General features: G+C 37.0%; 1 protein-coding gene across 1 annotated transcript in view; it reads right to left on the minus strand.

The window, feature by feature from the left end:
* Window positions 1-292: 292 nt before the first annotated feature.
* Window positions 293-25017, minus strand: part of pth1r (parathyroid hormone 1 receptor) — a 36028-nt gene continuing 11303 nt past the window's right edge. Inside the window, exons 2-13 of the mRNA XM_026314336.1 lie at window positions 16322-16424; window positions 11650-11760; window positions 11332-11453; window positions 8742-8836; window positions 6840-7026; window positions 4137-4290; window positions 3634-3694; window positions 2250-2316; window positions 2002-2096; window positions 1326-1467; window positions 883-924; window positions 293-798 (exon numbers count right to left, since the gene is read on the minus strand). Of these exons, the coding sequence (XP_026170121.1) occupies window positions 436-798; window positions 883-924; window positions 1326-1467; window positions 2002-2096; window positions 2250-2316; window positions 3634-3694; window positions 4137-4290; window positions 6840-7026; window positions 8742-8836; window positions 11332-11453; window positions 11650-11760; window positions 16322-16424 (1542 nt within the window). The 3' untranslated portion in view covers window positions 293-435. The remainder of the gene's footprint in view (window positions 799-882; window positions 925-1325; window positions 1468-2001; window positions 2097-2249; window positions 2317-3633; window positions 3695-4136; window positions 4291-6839; window positions 7027-8741; window positions 8837-11331; window positions 11454-11649; window positions 11761-16321; window positions 16425-25017) is intronic.

The following is a 25017-nucleotide window of genomic DNA, read 5'->3' on the forward strand; positions in this document are numbered from 1 at the left end:
TGGCTTTACAAAGGTGATTAAGGCAGTTCATGGTAACTACTTTACCTAACTAATCCCAGTTTGATTTACGCAGAAAAGCTGAGCATAAGACATCTGCCAGTAAAACAAACACAAGGTAACAACAGTTATGGTAGTGGAGAAGAATGAAGAAACGGCAGTCTGTTTTCAATGTTTTACAAATTCACTGTGATGCTGAAAGAGTTGAGAGTATTTGCCAAACATTGAAGGTCGTCAACCATTCTATAAAGGCGACCCAGCTCTCTAAAGTGATACACCCTTTTTGCCTTGAGCCTCATCATTCAATAATGTTCTGGCTCGATTCACAGGAGAAAAAACTGGCAGTGTTGATGCATGCAGCCATCCCCTTCAGACTGTCCCGAGACTGGCATGATTTGCTTTTTCCAGCTTTCATCCCTATCCTCAGCACCCTGGAGGTCACATGACTGTCTCCCTCTCTTCCTCCACCACAGGGGAGGGTTTCTCATCCTCGCCGGGCCGTGAGTGAGCACAATGCTCCTCTTCGGGAATGTGAAGCTCCTGTACTGATGAAGGTATAGAATTCTCTGAGATAGAGCCGTTCTTCACGTAACCGGGGAGGTTCCGGTGCCCGTTCATAGGCACTGGTCCCAGCTTCGTGGTGAGGTGGAGGGCCAGCGGTCCTCTGGCAGTGACGTTGGTAACACTGGTGTGTGACACCATAGGTCCATAGCTGTAAGTGTTGCTGCCGCTCCGAGCTTTTCTTTTGAAGTCGAGAGCCAGAGTCCTTCTGCTCCAGGACTTTTTGATTTCAGCTTGCACCTTAGAAGAGAAGAAGCTGTTCAGTCACATAAGAGTTTCAAAGTTTTGCAGAAAATTTGCTTTAAAATACTTTTTAGATCTTACCTCTCCATTGCAAAAGCAGTATATGATTGCAACTATGAATCCCTGGAAAAAATACACAATGATTTCACTCATGTCATCCGTGAATTTCCAGGCCAGTTATCTTTAATATGCACTTAATATGACATTTTCACTATGTAATTTGCTGTTTAGCATGATATATTTGTAATCATCAGCCACTTCTGTGTTTCTCTTTATCTTAATTAAAATCTAACCACAAACAAATACCTCAACAGTAAGCAACTAGTAGGTAACTGATCCCCCCCATTGTGCTTTTCTGAGATATCGGCAGTGTTTTAGTTGATAAAGACATATTAACCCTGAGGACATGCGAAACTCTGATCAGGTCAGTGAGATTTGTTCACCTTTAAAGGACACATAAATATTTATGTGGGGTCCTCATTCCTAAATTAACAATCCAGGCATTTATACCACAAGTGCTTTACCTGGATGGAGTTAAACAGCATTTCATAGTGCATCTGAATCAGCCAGGGAATTCCATACACCTCTGTATATGGCATGGCACTGAATATGATGTAGTGGACACCAAACAGCGGCATCAACACCAACGTGGATTTTAACAGTTTTCTGTAACAGGAACAAGGCATTAAAATTTTAGAATCTTAACAAAACACTAGATAGCAGTTTGTCAAAGCATCTGTGTATTATGCAAAACATCTCATACATTGTTCATTGATTTATTAATTCATTTGTTATTCATTTATTATTTGCCTACTGCTTCACTTTTAGGGCCACTTTTCAATATTTAAAGCCATAATACTTTGGACAAGAGAAGCAATTTCAACACTTCACCATGAACCCCAAAAAAACTTAAAACAGTATATTAACTATTTTCTGACAGTTATAGACTGAACCATTAAATAACTCAACCAATAATGATGTGTGAAGATAATAATTATTAACTGCACTCTTTTCATAACTGGGCTAGGGTTCTAAACTGCCTCATGATGCAAATGTAGTAAGAGTAAAGATATTAATGGTTGCATTGTGCTGGCAGTGACAAATACAGCATATTACAGTATCAGTGAATAAAGGGAAGCAGCTGCTGTAGTAAATTTAGTAATGAAAATAATAATTTTGTACAATGCTAGTATTTGATACCTGTACTGTTTTCTTGTATCACACCTTCCGGCATTTGTTTCTCGCAGTTTTGTTGCCAAGACTCTGATGATGTTCAGAAATAATATAAAATTAACCTGAAGAGAAAATAGAAACACAATCATATAATTAAGTGTCATCATGAGCATAATAAGGTGTCTTATCTAACAGCTGTGATACCACAGGTGCAGTCAAACACTGTCATTTCCTCTGTAGTAGGCGAAAGCTGCAAACATTAAGCACATACTCACCACTACAGCCACCAGGATTGGCACTTGATATATCCATTTCAAATTGCCTGCACTTAAGTCCCAACACCTGCAAAGAACAACAAAATGGGGATCAGCAAATGATAACTAAGGATCAAACTGCTCACCAATGGTCCATCTCTTCCACTGTGGTGTCTCTAATGATCACCACTGCATTTCATAAAATGATAGGATTGCAACATGAGCTGGTCTTAGACCGTCGTGAGACAGGTTAGTTTTACCCTACTGATGATGTGTTGTTGCAATATTAATCAAGGCATGGTTCTATTTTCCTTTCTCTTTCAGGTTTATTTGAAAGGTTTGAAAGTTCTTAACTCCTGAAACTGTTTTAACTAGTCTACTTCAGCTTGACAGACAGTTCTTTGTAACAGTTGATGATAAATACTCAAAATCATCTATACTAAGTCATGGCGTTCCACAGGAATCAGTTTTAGGGCCACTATTTTTAAATGTTTAAATGTTATCCCTTGTGGTGTCCTCAGAAGACTGTATCACATACAGTTTTTAGATGTAGATTTTAGATCAGTGGCTTTTACATGTATGTAAGGTGCCATATAAATAAAGTTTAATTTCATTTGATTTAGATACAAATATCGTGTCAATGATAAATTAATCTTGTCAAAGTACAATTTTTTTTAAAATTTGATTTAATACATTTTTTTTTACCAATTACCAATCAGGTAGTTGGGACACCAAAGTCATAACTTTTGGTTTTAGCAACAAAAATGATTTGTAGACAAATGTAAACATCATGGCACTTGGTTTAGGCTAAATGTGACATTTACTGGCACAAATGTGAAAGCACATGTCTGAGATATGGTTTTTATGATGCTTGGTTTGTTTTCCTGCCTGTAGAAGGCTAGGAGGGAGGCAGAAATGTTTTGCTGCTCTCCTGTTGGCTGAGGAGGGAAATATGGTTGAGTTCCACTGGACAGCTGCTGGATATGAGCTTAGCCATAAGCTTTCTGAGTCCTCAGTGTATGATAGTACAGAACCAATGTGGAGACAGCAGATAGTGCTAGTCTGAGTGAGTTAGGGGCTGCCAAGCTGGGTTTAGCCAGAGGTGGTGGATGAATACATTTTAATTCCAGTCAGCTCTCTAACCAGTCTTCGTTTTGTCTTGTGCAAACTGATATCAGTATTTTTTATACTCAGTATCTTTACAGTTTGCCATTTCATCCTTCAAAATTTAGACCTGTCTGAAATGCTGCTTTTTAAGTAGCAATGTATGGACATCACATTCTAGTTAGTGATACAGCATGTACTTTATCATTAATCTTGTATGCTCCCTAAGCTATATACCATAAAGGACTCATAACCTTAGCATTTCAAAATAATGTATATATTATCAATGTAGATCACTTACTCTGTGTCTGCAAATGTGGCTCTTACAGTTGCCCAAACTGTCACAAACACAGCTGGTACTCCTGAAAAGTAAAATAAAAAATATTTTAACTCTTATGAAGAAATTACCATCACAGAAATGGTCATCAGAAATGGTCTCTAAAAATATTCTAAAACACAGTACAAGAATTTGCTCACAACAGTAGAACTTGGGTAGCACAGCATCCACATTGTATGCGCTGTGCTTATGTAACTTACACGCACAGTGTGTACAATGCAGGAACTGTAAATCCCATATTCATGCAGGTCGTGCTTTTTACACAACTTCAATTGTCCTCACCAGCTTGTTAACGCAATATCAGGGATTGGGCAGCATTTCCCTTCTTTTGTTGAAACTTTTTAACATAATAATTATACAATCAAAAATCAAATACTTTCCATAAGTTTAAATTAAACGCTATTAAGTCTGCTAATCATATTGCAATTATGTGCATGCATACAAAATGTAAATAAAGCTGGACTCACCCCACCCAATCAGAGTAAATCCCCACAGATACTTTCTGTCTGAGAAGAAGGTCATAAAGATGAGACTATGGAGGTAGAGACCCTCAACAAGGATCCAGAAGTAATTAGTTGCCAGAAAGTACAAGAACAAGGTCACAACCACCTTGCAGCCAATCTATACACAAGCAGCAAAGAAGAGCAGATGTAATCAATACCCACACTAAAAAGAAGTCCCAGTTTTCAAATACTTTGAAATACATTTCTATCATCTTATAGATTTCTGTTATAATGCTGCAGTAGCTCTTCAGTATTGTCTTCTGTAGGGTTGTCATCACACCTGGATTTAAACTACAAATGATATTTGAAGACAAGAAAGACACTTTTGATCATTTTCAACTTTTATCATTATGTTGATTGACTCTGACTTGGTCAAGGTCAGCTTCAATTCCCATTTCTTGAGGACTTGAATCTTTCTCTTTGTCAGTGTTTTTTTCCACTTTTTTGTTTTTTTTATTGGTATTTTCATTAAATTTTTAATGAAAGCATGTCAAACCTGTCACTCATTCAGCAAAATAACCTGACATCTACTACTGTAAATGGATTGGCACACAATGATGGGCAGCCTTGATCTGAATGATTGTGGAGATCCCACGGTGTCTTCTGTAGAACCACCACTGCAATTGTTGATTTTGCATGAAATTTCTTGACAACTATTGAGAAATTTGCAACATATTTTCAAGGATTCATTCTTTGTATAATTCTCTTATAATTAACACTGCAAATACCAGCACCTTATCTTCCCAACAGTGGTAAAGTTATTTTTACAGCTAATCAGCAAATGTTAGAAAGCTATCTAAGATGTTAAGTCTGCTAAACGTCAGGATGTTGGCATTGTGTCTCTGAGCATTTTAGCATGTGGCTATAGACTTAATTTGGGATAATAAGAATACCGGGGTGCTTTTAAATTACCTGTTTTTTAATAAATGTAAAAGCTATCTCCTACAAAACATGAAAAGTGTCATGTTTACATTTTATTTATTTCAAAGTATGCATTTAGAGCTGATATAATCCACATGAAGCAATAACATATATAGAGAATAAATAATGCACTTGCTTTGAGATTAGAAGACACTTTCCTGACAGTCTAATATTATTTTACTTTTACCTTGTGTTGATTGATTATCTATACTTGTGGAAAGCCAGGTTTTATTCTGAGCTTATTGTTTGAAGGTGCTCACACTTTGATTTTTAGGTAAGTGAAGCCGTAAATAGTTGAACACTTTGATAATGTGGAGTTCTGTAACTGAGCAGTTATTGTGTAACATACAGTATGTTTAACAAGCATATAGAAGGGTTTTCACCTGCCTATCAATGTGTTTGACACCTGAAACATATGATGTGTCATGAATGTGACATACATAACCTTTGACATGCTAATCATGTATTTTAGACAATGAATGCAATCACCACAACATATCGACTGAGGAAGAAGGTTATTGGAAAATTGGTTATTAGAAATTCAATTGCATCACAGTCGAAAGCTGCTTTGGTGTTAAAGTTACATGTCATAATTGCTTGCTGGACCATGTGGATTTCCCCTAGGCCCTGCCAAACGTTAATGGAAAGCAATGAAAATTGAAAGAGAGATCATACAAGTTATTGATTCAATTTAAAAAAAATATCCAGGTCCTAAATGAGTATCCTAGAGCTGTGCCTTTAATATACTATAGTAAAAATGATATTTTTAGATAATTTGGGTTTGAGCAGAGATTAATACATTATGTGCTGTTGTATTAATAGAGCCCTTGGAAGTCCCAGGAGCTTTCACTGATTTAGCCAGCCATTGATTTAACTGCCTCCAAATTGTTAACCAGCTTCGGGCTGTTGGTACCTTATTAGGCCATGATTATTAGTGCTCCGCTCTCTGGAGACTGATTATCAGTCTTATAAATTTTCATCAGTTTGTCTTCTAATAAGCATTGTTGTGCTGCTGCAGGGGATTTGTCATGGGGCAGCTATTTAATTGCAGTTTCACACTGTTGATGGTGATAGACATCTGTGATTTGAATTTGTTTGTTCCTATGAACATGATCTTTTCTTATTTCAGAAGAAAAGTATATTTATAAAGCTGTTTTTTATGTTCTGAAGTATGTAACATCTGACAGGTTATCATTATTATTATTAGTAGTAGTAGTAGCAATACTAGTAGTAGTAGTAGTTTTTAGTAGTACATTTTTATTATAATAGTTCTGCAGTAGTTCAGTTTGCTAGTTTATTTTCCCTAAGCTTGTTTGTTACATACAACTGTCGATTAAATATATGGCAGAAATAGTTTGTTTGCATATTAAAGCATGCATGAAAAGTGCCCAGTCTTTACCATTTTTTAAATTTGACTCTGAAAGTAAAAGCCAAGTACTGGCCCTTGTAAAAGCTTGGCATGGTGACAAACAGTACAGTTTATTTGCCCCAGCACTGGAAAAGCAGGTGAGACTTTGCAAAATACCACTTCCTCTTTGGAAGCAAAATGTTTAACATCAAAGTACTCCACAGATTTACTTATCTGTGCATGTAATTCAATCAAACACTGGGGATTCATTATGATTTTCTTTGGATTAAAACAAACACGCCTTTATTGACTTTAAAGTGTATTGCTTTCTCTGTGTATTTCATGTTTCATGTCGAATCTATACTGCAAGTATGTTTTATCTGTGTTGATGTACTTACAAACTGGGTTTTACTGGCTGGCGGTGCCTCTGTGATGAACTTGAGATCTTCCACTGTGACTCTTCCCGTGTTTTCTAAGGCTGACCCGGAGTAGAGCACAATATCTTTCACAAAAATGCTTATAGCTCTCAGCATGTAGGACACAAATAGGTGCATGTGAATGTAGTTCCTGGTGCAGTGTAATCGTCTAGGAAGAAAAGTAAAACAGTGTTAAGTTCAAACGCTAAATCTGCTGAAAATTCAGTGTTTTCTTCTTGTATATGTACTGTTTATGTGGACTAGTACACCTTCATTGAAGTGTGTGTAAGTATTTTCACACACACAAACAAAACTCATCCTAATTAGAGCCAGCTGAATTCCACGCTGACTATAACACATTCTGGGAATTTAGGGGCTTAAAATGCACAAATATCGAATTGCTCAGCTTAAAGTGAGCTGTAAAAACAAAATTGCAAGCATGTGTTGAAAAAAGCATGCAAATTTCCCTCCAGACAAACAAAACGTAAATCTGTCAAAATTTCTCCCAAAACATCCTGTGTGAGAGTTTTACTGGCCCTTTGAGGTCATACCCTGGTATTGGAACCAAATTGTGGATCGAATAGATGTAAAGGTTATGTCATTACTCAGGCAAGTAAAAAATAACAATGACAATATTTATTGAAAAATCTTTAGTGTTTCAATGATTTCCAAAAGCCAACTGGAACTACTGTACACTAATAAAAAACATCCTAACCTGCTACTGGACACTCGAAGTGTCCCACTGCATCCATTATTAACTTACCACCTTTGTCTCATTAATATATGACAAGCGACCCTCAGAGAACTATAGTTTTAGGAGCAGTGGGCAAAAACCAATCTAGTGTACATGGTGAAAAATATTGAACACATTGACTTATGGGAAATATGCCTTTCCACTCCCTTGGAACCATATATGAGCTCTCTCCTATCTAAAAGCTGACATTTTGAAGGGGAGACATGGCTTGAGTGTCTCACAACACAGAACCAAAATGTCAGATGGGCCCCTGGGAAAACTTATTAAACTCAATTGGCCTGTAGATTTCCTGGTGCCAGTTGGGAGCGTTCCTAAAGCCTTTTGACTGCCTGCCTGTACAGTAAGTCATGCTGATGGGAACACTGGTAAACAGCACCTTCACACAGCTTCCTGATTCTCCCTGTGCTCAACTAAATAAACAAATAATTACAAATGTGCAATACGTTAATCGAGAGTGAAAAACACATCAGACTGCAATACATTTATCCAACATTGTTTTACATTTTTAACACCTTTAACCACAATTACCACTAAGGAAAGTGAAATGAGATATTGTTAATGCCCGTGGAAAGTCCTTTTATCTGAATATTTCACTCTCATTTCATTATATTTGCATGCACTTTTATTTGTTTTTCACTCCATATTTCACTGGAGGAGAAAAAGAAAGAAACACACACTTTCTTCTTTTTTTTTTTTTGGACCTATTTTTAAGCTTGGCTTAGCTTAAATTCCACAATCAATAACTGTGCTTTGGTGGAGCTTTGGTGAAATCAGTTTGAAAATAACAAAGATCCTAAATGTCAGACAATGAGACACACATTACTGCAAGCCTGGAGGCAATCTCCTCCTCAAAGATAGATATGCCATAGTTTGGTAAAAGTCAATTGTATTATTTGATAAAGTTTGCATGCTTCCTGTTGTTGCTGTGACATGCAGTATGATACACTGCATGATTTTACAGTGAGTGAAAATTAAATGATTTCATGATAACTTCTTTTTTATTAAATGAATATGCCCTCTGCTCTTGAAGGCATCTATTGATCCCTTCTGCGATTGCTCCAACCTTAATTCCTGACCCTCTACTTTAATTAGTCTTTTGGGAATATTTGTAGTGCAATGGGCTGACTCACCTGAAATATCCCAAGATGACGACAGCCACCATAACTGATCCCAGAGAAATGGAATATCCCGCTGTGTAGATGAGATACAGACGATGAAAGACCTCCTGTTTGAAGAGGATAATCTGTTAGAATCTCAACAGAGTGAAAGTGTCTCATAAAAGGCAAAGTCAATATTCAGATGAAGGGAGAGTTCTCAAACATTCACATGCTGCTGCTTTTTTCCCCAAATTTCAAAACGTGTAAACGTCACCGTCTTTAAAAATAAATTGCCACTTGATGTCTCATATACCTATGAGACATCAGGCAGAGCCTACTGATAGGAATTGCATTTGACATGCGTGATGGAGCTGAGAAAGGCCGGGTGTAGCAGTTTGATTTTCCAGCAGTGAACTGGCAGCCAGAGGACACTGTAAGGAGAGCCACTAACCAGACCCTTTGTGCATCAACATGCAGACAGGGCCAACAGCCCTGTGTGATGTAACCAGATACTCCACCGCTGTTATCATTTAGCATCAGGATCCTGTGCCAGAAAAACGAATGTCTAAGTTGTGGTGGTGGTCTGTGGTATGGCAGTTCTCCTGTGTGGGGGCTTTCATTTGTGCATATGTATTTGTCATTAACTGCAACAACCTCTCCCCCAGGAGTCCATCGCCATAAATATAAGTCAGTAAGAAACTGAAGGGCGCCGTGATGAGGTTTTGCTCACATCCATCACCCCACATTCACAGAGGAAAGAAGAAAATATATTGGGACAGCTGATATTTGTATTATTTCATAACAAAAATGAATACAAATTCAACTCTGAAAGCCTTCACAGCTTTCTGCCAAGCTTTCTGGGTGAGCCTTCATTGTCTTTTATCAATGAGTGACTGATTATTACTCAATGTCCCCTATTTGTTGACAAATTGTAAGATTATTATTAGTGGCTATTATTAGTGTCTACTAGCAACAATACAAACTAGAGAGCCACTTTACATAATGATATTAATACACCTTCAAAGCTATTATAATGTTTTATACATCATGAAATGTTTCCAGATCGTATAAAAAAAAGGTTTTTTTAAAAATTACTTATATGAGAAAAACTTGTTCACATACACACAATAATGGCTGAGTAAGTGATGATTCTCATTTAAAGCCACAGTTTCCAGCTGTTTCCTACCATTCTTGCAATACCCAGGAGTCCTTTTCACTGCCAGTGTTGCACACTGACTTCCAAACCCACGACACAATCACAGAGAAACTTAAAAAGTGCAATTACAATCAGCATCACCTTTGCCTTTGTCATTCACATTGATGATGTCAGTGCTTAAAGTATTTATGGTCCCAGATTAGACGCTCAAATGCTGATTAACTTTAGATTCTAACTTACAGATGGTTAAGTTTCATCGTGTTTAGCATACAGGATTAGAAAGTTAGAGTTTAATGTTACAAAGGTATTCTTTGTGTTTAAATTAGCAATATTTAAATTTTAAGGGTGTAATGGGGAGTGAGAATTTGAGAGATACTGACAGTCATATGATCCTCGTTATACAATATATTTCCCAGTGAAGCTGCTGTATTTCAGCTGTTTCGAACTTGTGCACACAACAAAGGAGCTATGACTACTGATGGGACAGCCATGAAACTATTGCTACATTAGCTGATACCAATTATGCAACAACTGTATTTTTACAAAAGCAATAATTAACTAATAATAAATCACTGCTGCTGTTCACCATGGTTTCCATGGGTTGGTTTCGGTCAGTGGGAATTACAACCCTTCAGTATACAATGACATTACAATGACAATACTGCACTTCAACCACAGCTTGAGTGAAAGCAAAGCCGATCAAGAAAAGGCTTATTGAGTTTGGGGATGAAAAAAAAAGAACCTTGGCCTGCAGAGAGCCCTCAGCTTAAACCCATCATACACTTTAAGGGTACCTGGGATGAGGTGGCCCACCAAATGTGAGCCAGATCTTAATACCACTCATCTGTGCTTGACCTTGGTGATGCTCTTGTGACTCAGGAGCAAATCCTTGCAGCCTATTGTCAACATTTTGTTAAAAACCTTGCTGAGAGAATGGAGACTGCTTTAATAGCACAGCATCTCACTTGGGTGTAAGGTCCAAATATGTCCAATATGTATGTTTCTGAATTTAGAGGGTTTGAGTTTGTTGCAAAGATTGACATGACATTAGTACAATGCACAGTTTCTAAGCCTTTTAGGATTCTCAACTTGAAGCTGGATACGATGTTTAGTGATGACCTGTGAGATCTTAGATGGAGAGAACTGCTTTCAGTTAAGTTTTGAAGTGAAAGGTCATCATTTTCAGATACTATTTGAATGGACATTTAATGACTTACAAACGTCACTGTGTCCTGTGTCCTTGTAATCATCTGAACAATTATTAAATATGATTGAAGTTTGTTCACACCCTTCCATTATTGAGAAAGCATGTCGAAAATATACTAATCACTTCAAATGGATTTTAATTACAGAGAAAACAGTGCAATAGTAGCCTAAAAGGCAATTTAAGTATATTGCTCTTAATTTTTGTGGAGGAAGCCATAGTAACTGTCAGTATTATGTAAAAGAAAATGGGATTGCTCTTACCGGTTTATGGCTGTGGTTGTAATGGTGAAGGAATTTTTTACATTCGTTATAATTGGCCCATGTCTTGTTGGCTATGGCCAGCTCCCATGTTCCGTTGTTGTCACATCGACGGTATGCTCGACCTAGACATCAAGCAGAAAAGTGCTTTTTTTTAATTACCATTTGCCACTTGTTTGCCAACACAATTACTCATCCTCAGCTTGTTTCTTAATTAAACCTGCATAAATGAATACATTGCCAAGGAGGTTTTAGAGGGAGCCTAAGATATGATTGCAAAGTATACAGAAGTGCCCATCCTGTGTGCAGGACCAGTCTCACCTTCGGGGTCGAAGTCATGGATATAGTCTGGACAGGCAGTGGAAACAAGCTTTCCTGGAGGCCCTTCAGGCCAACAAACAATGCCATCCCATTCTGGTGAGCAGAAACCATCTGCAGTGAAAAAAGCAGATGAGTTTTAGTAATTGAGCCATAGAGAATTGTTCTCCCTTGATTCCAGTATTGCATCGTTATAGACATTTACAAGAGCAGTGGCACTGTACCGTACTGCATATTTATATATATGTTTATATATTATAAACGCTGGAAAGCAACCTTGTAATTTGCGTTAGGGTTGACTGTGAATAAGACCGTTTTTCTGTTATATTGAAGGAAAACATGGACTACCCAAAGAACACACATGAGTCCACTTCCCATCTATGGCAACATAGTTAAAATTGCAACCATGGAATTCCCAGAAGCCTGATAACTAGTTGTCCATTGAAGGCATCTTTGTTAGCAACTGCAGATTTCTGTAACTGCTCCATTGTTACATCATACTGTTTTTATGGTGTATGGAATTGGTTTCAGTATGGATCTCATTTACAATTCCCTGCAACACTGCATGCATTGTAAAACTTGAATAACCCTGTATAGTTGATTTTCCTCTCTGCAACAGACTGTTTCTGAATTTTATTTAACTAGAGATGCATGTCATAAATTAGTAAAAAAAAAAAAACATCTGATTTGCTGTCCTTAAAATGTCTGAAAAAAAATCTAAAAAAAACAGCAAGCAGCAAATCTTCACATTGGAGAATGTCCCATTTTGCTGTCAAAACACTGTAAAGATATTAAATGTTTTCAATATGTTTTCTTATTTATCAAGTAATAATTTCATTAGCTAATTGTTTCAAATGTATACTTTATTACTCTGAAGCGTTGGCATTCGAAGAACCTGCCATTTCTCTACTGTCATCAAATAAAGTAAAATAAAATGAATGACAATAATAATGTTACAGTTCAGACTGAATGTACATGAATGTAAAAAGGGAACATTATAACATTGATCTCTCAATATTTGTTATGCTTTTGAGAAAGTCCTACAATACTGCTGACTATGTGCTTTTCTTGAACATCACAAAATCTTTGTCTGTTTATATACTATATATCTATTTTCAGTGAGGAATGCACTACAAGACTTTGCAATAATGCTTCTATGCTCGGTTAGACAAAGAGCTGCAGGTTCAAAGGGGAAAAAAATCCTGTTTCAGTGCACGGAGTCCCATAATTATCAACTAACTCGTGGACCTCAACCCTCTGATAGTGGGAGCAAAGTCCCTTTCCCCACAGATTCCTGGCAAAACCTCCTTTATGGCTTGGCATTTATGCCGTATTATTGAAAACATCTGCCCCACTTCGACCACTAATAAGTAGCTAAGGATAAAACTAAAACTATCCTCTCCTTGCACTAGATCCATTATTTTCTCATTCCTGTAATCACACACACAAAGAAACATCTGAAGCAATGACGACATGCGTTTTATTTGCTTGTCACTTGGAGCACAAAATTAAAGAGTAGACTGAGTGGAGCTGACTGATTGCTACAGATCTCTGGTGGGAGAAAACAGCATTTAGTTTTCAAAATCACACTGACCACACATACTGGGAGTAAAAGTAAAATTGCTCTTCACTTTTTATTACCATAGGACCACCTACTAACAGACTTATATTAAACACCCAACACATACACATATATAATTTCCCGTAAATTTCTTGACCACGATTTAAATATAAACGTGACTTTGGTATTAGTGATGTCACTGGGGTTTTTATTAAGGGGTTTTCCCCTCCCTGATTCGTATGCTTCTGTCCTGCAGATGTCAAAACACAAATTGCACTTTTTCCTGATATATGCAACCTTTTATAATGATCACTGATGTTATTCTACACCCAGACCACAGGCTTGAAGGCTGAGCTATTTTCACACTGCAAGGTCTGGGGCACTGGACCCACATCCCTCCACTGTCCTCTCCAGGCAAACCTCAGTGTTTCCCTCAATGAAAACCTTGTCTCAGCCACGTAATGGAGACTTTGTGTATTTAAAGAACTGAAAACAAATAGATAAAATATTGAAAAACAACCAGAATGGGAGTTTCAGCCTCACACACAACCTAAACCTTTTTTCAGTGAACCTTGAATTGCATGATCAATTGATTACTGTAAAAAATCTTACATTTCACACTGGTAGTGTTTTTTTTTTTTCTTTTTCTTTAATAGCCACCACTCTACATCTCCTATAATAGTTCAGAAAACCACAGGTTTGCAGTGCCAGAAAAAAACTCTGAGGGTGGTCAGTCAGGACACAGGCAAGACAAATACAGATGTAAAGCCAAAGTCCTAAAAAATGCACACTAGCAACTATTCTCTGACTTTACCTCAACCCACAAATTCAAGGTCACACCACAATGCGAGAAAAAAAAGACTATGTAAAATATATATAAATACACATGTGAACTCCAAATCCTAATGACAGCTACAAATGAAACACTAACATGGGTTATCAGAAAGTGCAAGTAATGCTTTTCTTCAATTTTATATGAAATCTTGACAGTCTGCATAATTTTACTCTGCATCACAGCAAAACCACTACCCAGATATTAAATGATGTCCACATTACATAATTGTAAACAAACAACCAGATGAGACACTGAAGTTCAAATAAAGTTCGAATGAAATGAAGCCACATGTGCTATTAAGTAAAAAATCCCAATTCAAGCACATTAAATGAGCACATGTGGGCTCATCCAGGCATGTAGTACGGCCACATGTTATGTTTTATTATTAAGGTAGTACAGTAAATTTATTCTAATTGCTTCAACTGTTATGTGATTCAACAGACATTTGCAGAAAGAAATGCAGAAAGTAGCACATTATACACACATTTAAGATGGAATCAGAGAATGTCTTTTTTCCCCTGATGGATGCTTAAATTATTGATCGATTATTAGAATTCTGAACTTATCTTTGTCTGTCAAATAATCAATCAATTATTCACTAGTTTCAGTGCTACAATTCTATATTCTATATAATAATAAAAAATCAACATCAGCAAATGTGCTTGGATGTGGCTCCGTAAGTGTGACATCAGGCTTGCCATTCACTATAACATGTCAGGTTGAATTAAGCACAATGATGGGCAGATCAAGCATTATCTGGGAGAGGCCTGATGTTTGACTGACTGCTCTGCTCTGCATTAGCGTCTTTGTCCATCCTGTTAAAAGCGCTGTATTGTTATATAAGCCCAGTACATCTTACACAAGCTGCTGTTTGGCGCCTGCAGTTCTCAATAGTAGCAATTCTGTCATATTTTCTAAAATGAAATTTGAGATTTGTGGACATTTATGAAAACCATATTAAGATGGGAAATACAGCATGGGGCAACTATAGGAACCAGTCAACAAAAGCCTTTGTGTTCTGAGCCTGGAAGTAAACATTTTTAATTACGTGTTTCATTTACAAGGGGGTATCGTTCAGAGGGTCGAAGAATTTAAACATAACCACAGTGCACTGAGGTTAAAGAGAAAATAATATGATTGGGTTGGCTCTGGAATTCAAAATCCTCCTCTGAACAATTAACTTGGAAAATGACAGTAACCACAATGAGATACAGTAGATGCTGGGGTCTGCTGGAAAATGGTGGTCTTCAGTCACCCATAAATACACAAATATAGCCTAGGATCAGCTTTGCCTTCAATTCCAGAAAGCCACAGGGAGGACAAAGGAAACAGAGCAGCAGTTTTAAATGTAACCATCAACTTAAGAGTACCGAACACAATGAACTGCCTGGTATTTGATTTCAATATATCTGCAAGAAAGTACATAAAAACTGTTCCAAAAATGTTTATCCGAAACCTTCTTTCAAAATGTAGCATCCAGGTGATTTTGGCAGAGCAGAGAAGCGGGCGCAACATCCACTGATTAGTGTAAGCTCTTACAATCAACAATCACATTCAAACAAGTCACCAATCACGTTTAATCAAGATAACAAGGCGGTCTACAGTCTGATGCACTGTCACTTTCACACTTGTGATCATCATGCTGCTGCTGCTGGTGCTTACAGTGTTTAGATCCTCCAGTTCTATGAACTTTAGTATTTGTGTTGATTGTTTTTTTTTTTTCCTCCATCAATCCTGCCTCCTCCTGTTCCTCCTCCTATGTCTGATGGCATCCTCATCCTCATCCTCCTTGTAAATGACTTCAAATCTGTTGTAATGCAGTTCTGTTCTGAGCAGCCCCTAGGGGATTTAATGGGCTCCCCATTGAATCAGTGTAGTTTGAATTTACTGAGGAGCTCTCTCAATAGCCGAGCCTGTTCCAACAAATAAAATGATTTTGCTGTGATAAATGGCTAATCATCCTTTTGACATAAGGATCTTTGACAGAAATCTTTTCAGAGTAAGGTGCGTGTAGTGGAAAATCACGTTTGTAAACCTAAAAAAGGTTAATGAAATGGGGCTTCGCCATCCCTGTCTGTGACTATCTCAAATGCCCTGCATAATTACATTCCTTCAATTTTCATCTTCTTGTTTTCTCTCAGTGGTATTAGCCTGTTGCTAGACAAGGCATTTGGGCAGATATACACAAAGAAAACATCCAGTATTGTAAAGCATTGGTAAAGATACTGAGTGGTCCACAGTGAAATAGCTAAATGAATACTCTCATTCTTGATTCTCACCAGGAATCTTGTGCTTTGACTTGATGCTCCGCTCACAGTTCTGGCTGGCTTTGAACACCAGGGCCAACTGCTCATCTGTTGTGAGCACATCATCTGCATAAGCCTGCAAAAACACAAAATGAAATGGAGTTAGGGAAATTTTTCAGTGTAGTTACTAAATGCATTTTGTAAGCAAAACATAAAATCGGAGCTCCAAAAAGCAACATGAGAATCTGACCTGTCCAAAGATTTTGCCTTAAAAAAAAAGTGAGTGAGTATTTAACTTTACACCTCTGGTATATACTATATGGCTTTAAAGCAAGGGTTCTGATTTTGCTCTTAGAGTTAAAAAAAGCATCTCTATACACTTGCTGCACACAGCTTAATCAAATTCCACTAAAATACTCCATCAAATGTACAGAACCAACATTATTTTCAGAAAGATTAAGTCTAAGTGACAGAGTGGCTTGAATGTCAAGAACATGTGATCATGTTCTGTATTTGGAAGGTCAGATTAGATTGTACTTTAACTGCAAGAGCACACTCATCAAAGTGGTCATGGGCTAAGAAGTGTATTTATATCTATCTTTCTGTCTGTAGCAAAAAACAAAATATAAAAGACTGAGCTTTTTTTTCTTTGGCTAAACAGTATCAGGCTTATTTGTTGTTTATGGTCCCAACATTCTGTGGTTATGCTGAAAAAGCAGTAACTAATTGAATGTGACATGACAAAAATAGCTTCTATTCCCTAACATTTCCTCACACCTCATATTTTCTCAGCTTTTGAACATTGTTTGAGAGTGGCGTTGTACCCCAGGTGCGGTTTTCCACTCAAGGAAACATTTTCCATTCTAATAGGTCATACTGACTAGCCTGCTGTTTGCACACAGATCACGTTTGAGCAATGACAAATGTGACTGAATTGAAAATGACCACATTCATTTTAAACAGAGCGTGACAAGAAAAGTGGAAATGAAAACAAACAAAAAAAAATTAGCCCGGTGCTAAAACGAAAGCATAGAGGAGCACACAAATCACCACAATTTTCTATGCTGTCATATAGAGATTTTCATGGTGCTTTGAGCCAAACTGTGGCAAACATGCACTATGTATCCAAACACGTATACCACACAATGTGCCTGGAAGTATGACAAAAAAACAAAACAAAAAACGCTCTCAGTGTTTTTTTGGTTCAGTGATGCAGAGCAAACATTACCTGGCTGCATTTCTCAGCTTCAGATACAAATTACATACCTGGATGTAAAGAAATCAAATTCCCTTTTCAATTCTATGAAAACAAAAACTGTGACACAAAAAGAAACACAATGAAAAAGTTAAATGCATATATTATTATATGCATTTAATATTACACCTCTGTGTATCACAGCCATTTTTAGGCCAAATTATATTTTTTAAATATTGATATTGGCGTACTGCATCATATTATTGGATTGTTGCTACTTTTGTATATATAAGCAGCATTTTACAGCTACCTGAGGTGCAGCTAAGTTATTGTTTGTAGAAATGCACAGAAGAAGAAAACATTTCCCTCAAAAATGTAATGATTTAAAGTATAAAGTTGAAGACAATTTTCATGTACCTCAAAACTGCTCTAAAATGCAGTACTTGAAAAAAAAAAATACTACATCACTGGAATGTTTTACTACACACTGAGCTGTATCTTTATTTGTGGAGTTGGCTGCTACAAATAACATGAGAACCAACTATTGTGGTAAACTTTTGGTATTTTCCAGACTTTTTAAGCCGTCTCTGGTGCCTGTTTATAATCTGAAATAAGCAGCTAATAAACGTTGAAAGGAGGCATTGGGAACAAAGACGTGTATACATTGTCTCTGGTGTGCGTGCATAATGTCTTGGTCTTAAAATTGAACTGTAAATACCAAGCCGTCATGGGTTTGCTGCACACAAAACCGTACTACCTCTATCCATCAATATTTTCACGTCTTTCAACCCTGAAATAAGGATGTCCAGTCTGAGAGCTGAATAAGGTCACAGAATGAAGACATTTATAGCTCTGCACAGTAAACAACCACAGATGGAACAACATTTGACCGCAGCCGAACAAGGATAGATACTACCTGTTTACTGTACTAACTATGCCAATATAGAATATTCCACTGACAGCTCCTGAGCAGTACACACTATATTCATCTAAATGACTATTGCTTACTTTAGGTGAAAGCATAACCAACAGGAAACCAGACAGTTAATCTGGATGCTAACTGCTCTGAAAAGACAAGTGTGATTATCATCAGTTTAGTTCAGTATAGTACAGAGCAATTTTGTAAAACAGTACCACTGTTCATTTTCACAATTTAAATTGTGAATAAAATAAATCTGAATATATATTTTATATTATTTTCTGTACTGCAGATATGCAGATAGCTAAGCTGATACATCAAAGTTGCATTTTTATCATAAGGGTGATTTTTTACTTTAGTCAGTAACCTTTAAGTGATGTGAGATGTCAGCTAGTTTACCACCCTTTAAAATCACAGGGCACATATCCGCCACATATCTGCTTTTTTCAGCTCTTTTCTAGAAACCTGGTGTGTGTGCAGTTCCGATACATTAAGAACAAACATCTTAACCTTTACAGAGCAGTTTGAGCCCCTGTGAAACATTAAACTAAAATGAGGCATGGAGTTTCAGGAGTTTATTTTCTTTCTCAAAAACCAGAGGAATTTCTCCATCTTTTCCAAACTCCCACTTGCACGGACATAGAACAGTATCATTTACCATTTTGAGAAGAGAATCCTGGGTAATACGTGTGCCCCCTGATTATTTCTGAAAACTATTCCTCCTCCACTGGCTAGTGTCCAAACCTCCAAAAGTAAACACCACTCTCACAGGGAGAAACATGTATATTCTTATTTACTGCGTTTCAGTCAAAACACAGTATTCTTTTTGTCAACCGCTTTTGACTGTGTGCCAAAATAAAAAGTAGAAAAATACACACCGTATAAATATGTGTGTTTTCATCACTGGTCACTAGAATATAAACTCCACTTGAATAAACCACAAGTTTCTATTTGTCTTCACAAACTGCGGCTTGATGACTTGAACTGCAGCTCCATGCAAGGATATAAGACTAATATTGAAAGACCCGTATTTAGGCCGCTGTGTCAAGACAGCACCACTAAATACTGTACACAGTGTGGGAGTGAAGGTACCTTTGTTAGATTTAGTTTTCTAATTCAGGCATTTGTTTACTAAATTATTTTAGCAACTTAATACGAGTTATATTTAGTTTTGCCACAGATGAATATCTTCTCTGTACAGTTTTAACAGTTTGTGGCAAAAATTTCAAAACAATTTTTTTGTCCAAATCAAAAATGGAGTCATGTGGATAAATGTCATGCATACATTGAGTGGAGACACTGGGTTTCCGGTGCATTACCAACTTTTTTCTTTTTTTTTTTTGAAAGTTGTGGTTGACCAAAGTCATTTCCTGAAATGGCCTACAGTGAATCAGAGAGTCAAACCCTGGAGCGTGTGAGGTAGAGTGTCATTAGAAAACCCAAATCACAAAACTTGCTAAACTATGCAAAAAGTTTAAATGAGCCACAAAAACACCACTGACTTCAATGGAGTGTAATTATTTGTAATAAGTCAACGGTGGATTTTGAGTCAAAGTACAGCCCAGTTATCTCATTAGTAGTAACTCAGATGATGAAAAAGTTATCGTGATGGAGAGCTGTGTCACAAAACTCCAGTCTTCCAAAGGGGCTCGAACAGTGATGATGTATTCAAATGAAAAAATCTCTCACAGAATTACCATATTTTAGAATAAGAATGACTAGACACTGCATATATTTCAACAATAAATGCCTCCCGAGAGCTTGTGTTTACTGTTTAATAAAACAAATAATGAAATTCATTAACTATTCCCCTGTAAAGAAAGATAAATACATTAACTAACCGTCATCTTTTGACAAAGCTACAAGTGAAATATTGTTTGTTTTGTGACAGAGTTGCATGAATATATGAAGGAGCAGGCTGTGTAGAAAAGAAAATGCAAAACTATGCTGTGATCATTCAAGGGAATATCCTCGAATAAAGATCTGCTAAATAATCCAACTAAGCAAGAACCAGCCAAGCCGACTTATGATGGCTCTTGCTGCGTGACCAATGAGATTTCAGCCTAGATCAGAAAAACACTGGAATCCCTTCCATACCCGTCCACAAATGACAGAAAGCAATGACTGGTTTGTCTGTTTTTGTCACCAGAATAATCATAGTGTGGCCTAATGGTGATGCTAAGGGAATGACTGTAGGCTGTTGTTGGGAAAATACTTGTTCAAAACAAGCATTCTGTATTTAGCAGTAAGATCAGGAGATGAGTTATTTTGAGAGTTTAGGTGAGTTTGATGGCAGCTCTGGAGTGAGAATGTCCAATAGCTGACTCGGCACAGTCAGTGACTGGCTGAGAGCCAGTACAACTGTAGGGATTTAGGCAGCTTCTCCATAACAGAAAAACTAAAATGACATTTCATTTGTCTCAATTCCAGCAACAGATCCTGACAGTACACTCACTGTCCCCACGGCAGTCATGCATACTAAAACCGGATATCCCTATAGCAAGTTTGCATGTCAGTTCTTTCATGAAAGCCTCATCCTGTCACATTTAAAGTACTGTAATAATTAGGAATTAACTTACATGGTGAAATTATTAAGATGTGCATCATCGAAGATTTCGTTGCTAATGGGAATATTTTACACAGTTCAGTTATTTTCTACATGATTTACTGGTTTTCATTTAAGGATAAACAACATAATGAAACGGTTAGGTCAGTATTCAACCTTCTATTAAACTGTTTGGGCAGAGCGCTGTGTGCTGTAGAAACACTTAACACCATCTTATTTCAGTGTTTTCTGCTGTTCTTTATTGTCAACATAAACTCTCTGATTGCACCTCTGCTGGTGTTTTGACTGGAAACAAACCATATTAATTTTCTCTGTCAGTTCAGAGTCATCCAATAAAGCCTCTCTCTGTTAGCTGATCCATCGGTAAGGATAGGATTTTTAAGTAAATGATCGTATAAAGTGAGACTTTCCTTTCCAGATCACACTTCGTCACATGGATGATAAATAATATAGTGATAATATTTACTCTGCTTGCTGTAAAGCCCCTCTATTATGGAAATACAGTTGAATGTTTGTTTTATAAACTTGTTTTGGTCAATTGCCATTCTTTACACCATAGACTAACATTCACTTCCTTGTTGTTGGCATATATTCAAAATTTGATCCCAAGGGCTTTTTGACTTTCCTGTATGTTTCTTTTCTCCACAGAAGAGGGGGGTCTAGAAAATTATAACTCCGCTGAATCTTGTTTTTAATGGCCTGTCCTCTATCTGGAAAAAACATGAATATGTTGCTTTTGACATATTGCACCGCATGAATGTTTTAGCGGATGAGGTTCCTGGATATTATAAACTCTATGAGTCAGTGCCACTCCTCCTCAACTGTGCAATTTGCATTTGATGATAAAAACCTCAAACCACAAGACTGGTTGTCCTTTGGAAATGCTTGCAGACCACATTCTGACTTAAAGCAGCATTTAGTTCCTAATTATACCCTGCTCTGGTCGTAAGCCTGAAGAACAGCACTTTTGTGTTTGATGGAAACATTGTGTATGCTCTGTGAGGCAGCATGCGATTCATAGCTGTGATTGTGTTGTTCTTTAAATTAGACTAGGACCATTCTTGTGTTAAATGAGTGATGTAATACACCAAGTATGGGTTGCTCTTCCAATAAAGCAATGCAAGTGCAGCATTTTAAGTTTCATCCTTTCATCATTTCATTTCATTTTTAAATTAATTTAAATAGTGCAATATTTTTGGTTATAAATTTTAATGTGGGTTTATAATCCATAAGAGGTTTTTCAGATGTAACAAATCGTGCAGTTTTACTTCACAGACTGTGGCATTAATGACATGTGACACTCTCAACCGCAGTTTGACAAAATTAGCAGTAATCCTCAGTCACTGCATGAGATTAAACTAGGACATGATGTCATTGTTCAAAACAGCATTCCAAAAGCATCATGTATATTCATCGCTGAAAATAAAAAGAAATGAAAAATGAAAAGAATAAAATAAGAATAATTTCTGCAGCAAGGATTTTGTGTGTCATTAACAAAAAGAGTAGAGCACAACACTGCAATCAGTGCTATGGATGTAGTTTAACATTTCAGTGGAGAAGGACCAGAGTACAAAAAAGGTGATGCAGACAGGGTAACGCTCCAAGCAATCAACCCCTTTTTATCCAACTTAAAGGGGACCAAGCAGCCTCCTGCCTGTGGAGAAGTAGGACAAGGACACTGTTTGTATAAGAACTTTAATTGTAACTGCCTTCCCGATAAAGCCTCCACATTGAGCTCTAATTAGGTACTGCTTAATCACCCAAGGTGTCTCTCATTGCTTCCTAATATTACCCCTTTTTGATTTGCTTATTGCAAGGCTGCGACCCTTCTGCAGATGGTCACCTTGATTTAAGTGCTTTTCAGCAGAGCCATTCTAGCACCAACTGAATTTAAAATCATGAAGCAAATGCAAAGTCAAGACAAAGCGCATTACTCTTACCTGCAAACTAATCTTGAAAACGTACGTTGTGCCTTTTCCTAAAGCACTGTTTAGACTTAAAATAACATATACCATAATTCTCAGCAAGGTTTCCAAGAAAAAAAAACTAATTCACATGATCCATGTACACTTCAAATGCAAATGTACTTCAAGTATATTTAATTGTTTACATCACCTTCCTAATGCTGTTGCTAAAACATTAATTGTTTAACTAGGATGATGATTTAATTTATATCTGAGAAACAACTGTTGATGTATTTATTGAGGGTGATGATCCTCAGACTGTCCAGTGAGTGAAGAAAGCAAAAAGCAAGCACACATGGACTTCACTGTTCACAGTGTGCTCCAACTGAGAGGCCTGCAACTGGTCTGTCAGCATGAGCTTTCCACTTTCCACTTACTTGAAGGTCACTGGTGTTGAGGTCTTTGAACCATGTTTTTATTTGACTGAAAATGACTTGAACTCTTGGTTAAAAAGCAGAGTCTGTAGCAAAAGGCAAACAGTGTACACAAATAAGAACGATACAAGACAGATCACATGCTGTCCACTGTAAACACGACATCAGTCACTTAAATGAAACACATGTACTGTACATCCATGCCTTCGAGCAACACTGAATATTCTGAAGCAGAACTGATCTTTGGCACAAGAAAGGATCCAAAAGTATCAGTGTTTTGAGCTTTCACTCATCTGTTTGCAATCCCTTTCAAATTCACCCCAGACAACACAACATCTGCCCTGTCACATACTTTCAGCTGAAACCAATTCTGTACCTTGCAGATCATAATAGGCTTCAATGGTACCTTGTGATAGAGACCATGCAACAGATGTCTGCTAAACTCAGTTTTGTATTTTTTTATCACCACAAACTTTTTTCATTTTCAATCTCATTCTCTTCAGCCCAAAACAGCACTGACTCAAGTGACATCACCTGAGGCAGTTTATTAGCTTTCATCCAACTCCCTTTGACATACAGTATGTATGCATTCCCTGAATATTTGCTAGGCATAATATGTAATAGCCTGTTATATCTATGCATTTATCGTGATTGTCATTCTCTTCTTCTGCATGTGTCATAGATATGCCATAATGACAGTCTGTACATTCTGGTGGGGAACAAATGTAGAACCTGTTCCTTCCAGTATCTGTTACTGTGTTTGCTCAGTGTAGACTCTTTATTGGTGTTTACACCTTTTACTGTAGCAATTACGAATAACATTATCTTTGAAAAATACTCAATAATAATAATCTTGTTTCCGGAGCTTTGCTTTCTCCAAAAACTACCAGGCTACAATACAAAAGCAATAAAAGTAATTACGATAATTGCAATAATTGCAATCATTGAACTAAGCTACAATCTCTAACGGATGTTTCAGCTTGAGAGTCTCATGCCGTGTTCAACAATTTTCGAAACAGTTTGCTATATTACATAGAAAAACAAATCTATGGGATAAATTTTAAAAATGACCTTTATTTAGTGGACATGTACACACGTGGATGCAGACCTAGAGTACTGTGTACTCTACACTGCCATATGTTCTCTGTACTCGCTGTACATGCACTAATTCACTAATTTGCTTTTTGTTGCATATCAGGCTTTAAATCTTTGAATTTAAAAACATGACTTTTATTGTAGCTCAACTCCCCAAAATAAACCTTGGGAAAGGAAGAAAGAAAGATAATTAGATATCTGATAATTAACCAAAATATAGTTACTTATTTCTTATCTTATTTCTTAGATAATAATTCAGTCACTCACTCATCTTATTCACTTACTGTCTACTGAATGTATTAGAGCAACAGAACTGGTCTCAACACATGTCACCAGTCTACCAGCAAGAGACAATGAACTTTGGTCGAGGACCACTATGTGCTAACATTGGAAGAAGAACTCATTCAGAAAATTAGCTATAACACATTGGGAATGTATCCTCTAGCTGACCTTTACCACACAAAATTAAACTTGTAAATGTGAGTCCCAAACGTTTATTTGATCCCTCCAGGAATATGCAAGTATTTTCACGTGGAGCACTTTAACATCTGCCATGAGTTGAACTTTGTAACTGCATTCATAGATTGTGCACTCTTTGGCTCGTGTGTTAAGTGGC

Source organism: Mastacembelus armatus, chromosome 17, assembly GCF_900324485.2.
Source record: "Mastacembelus armatus chromosome 17, fMasArm1.2, whole genome shotgun sequence".
In the NCBI taxonomy this organism is placed as follows: domain Eukaryota; kingdom Metazoa; phylum Chordata; class Actinopteri; order Synbranchiformes; family Mastacembelidae; genus Mastacembelus; species Mastacembelus armatus.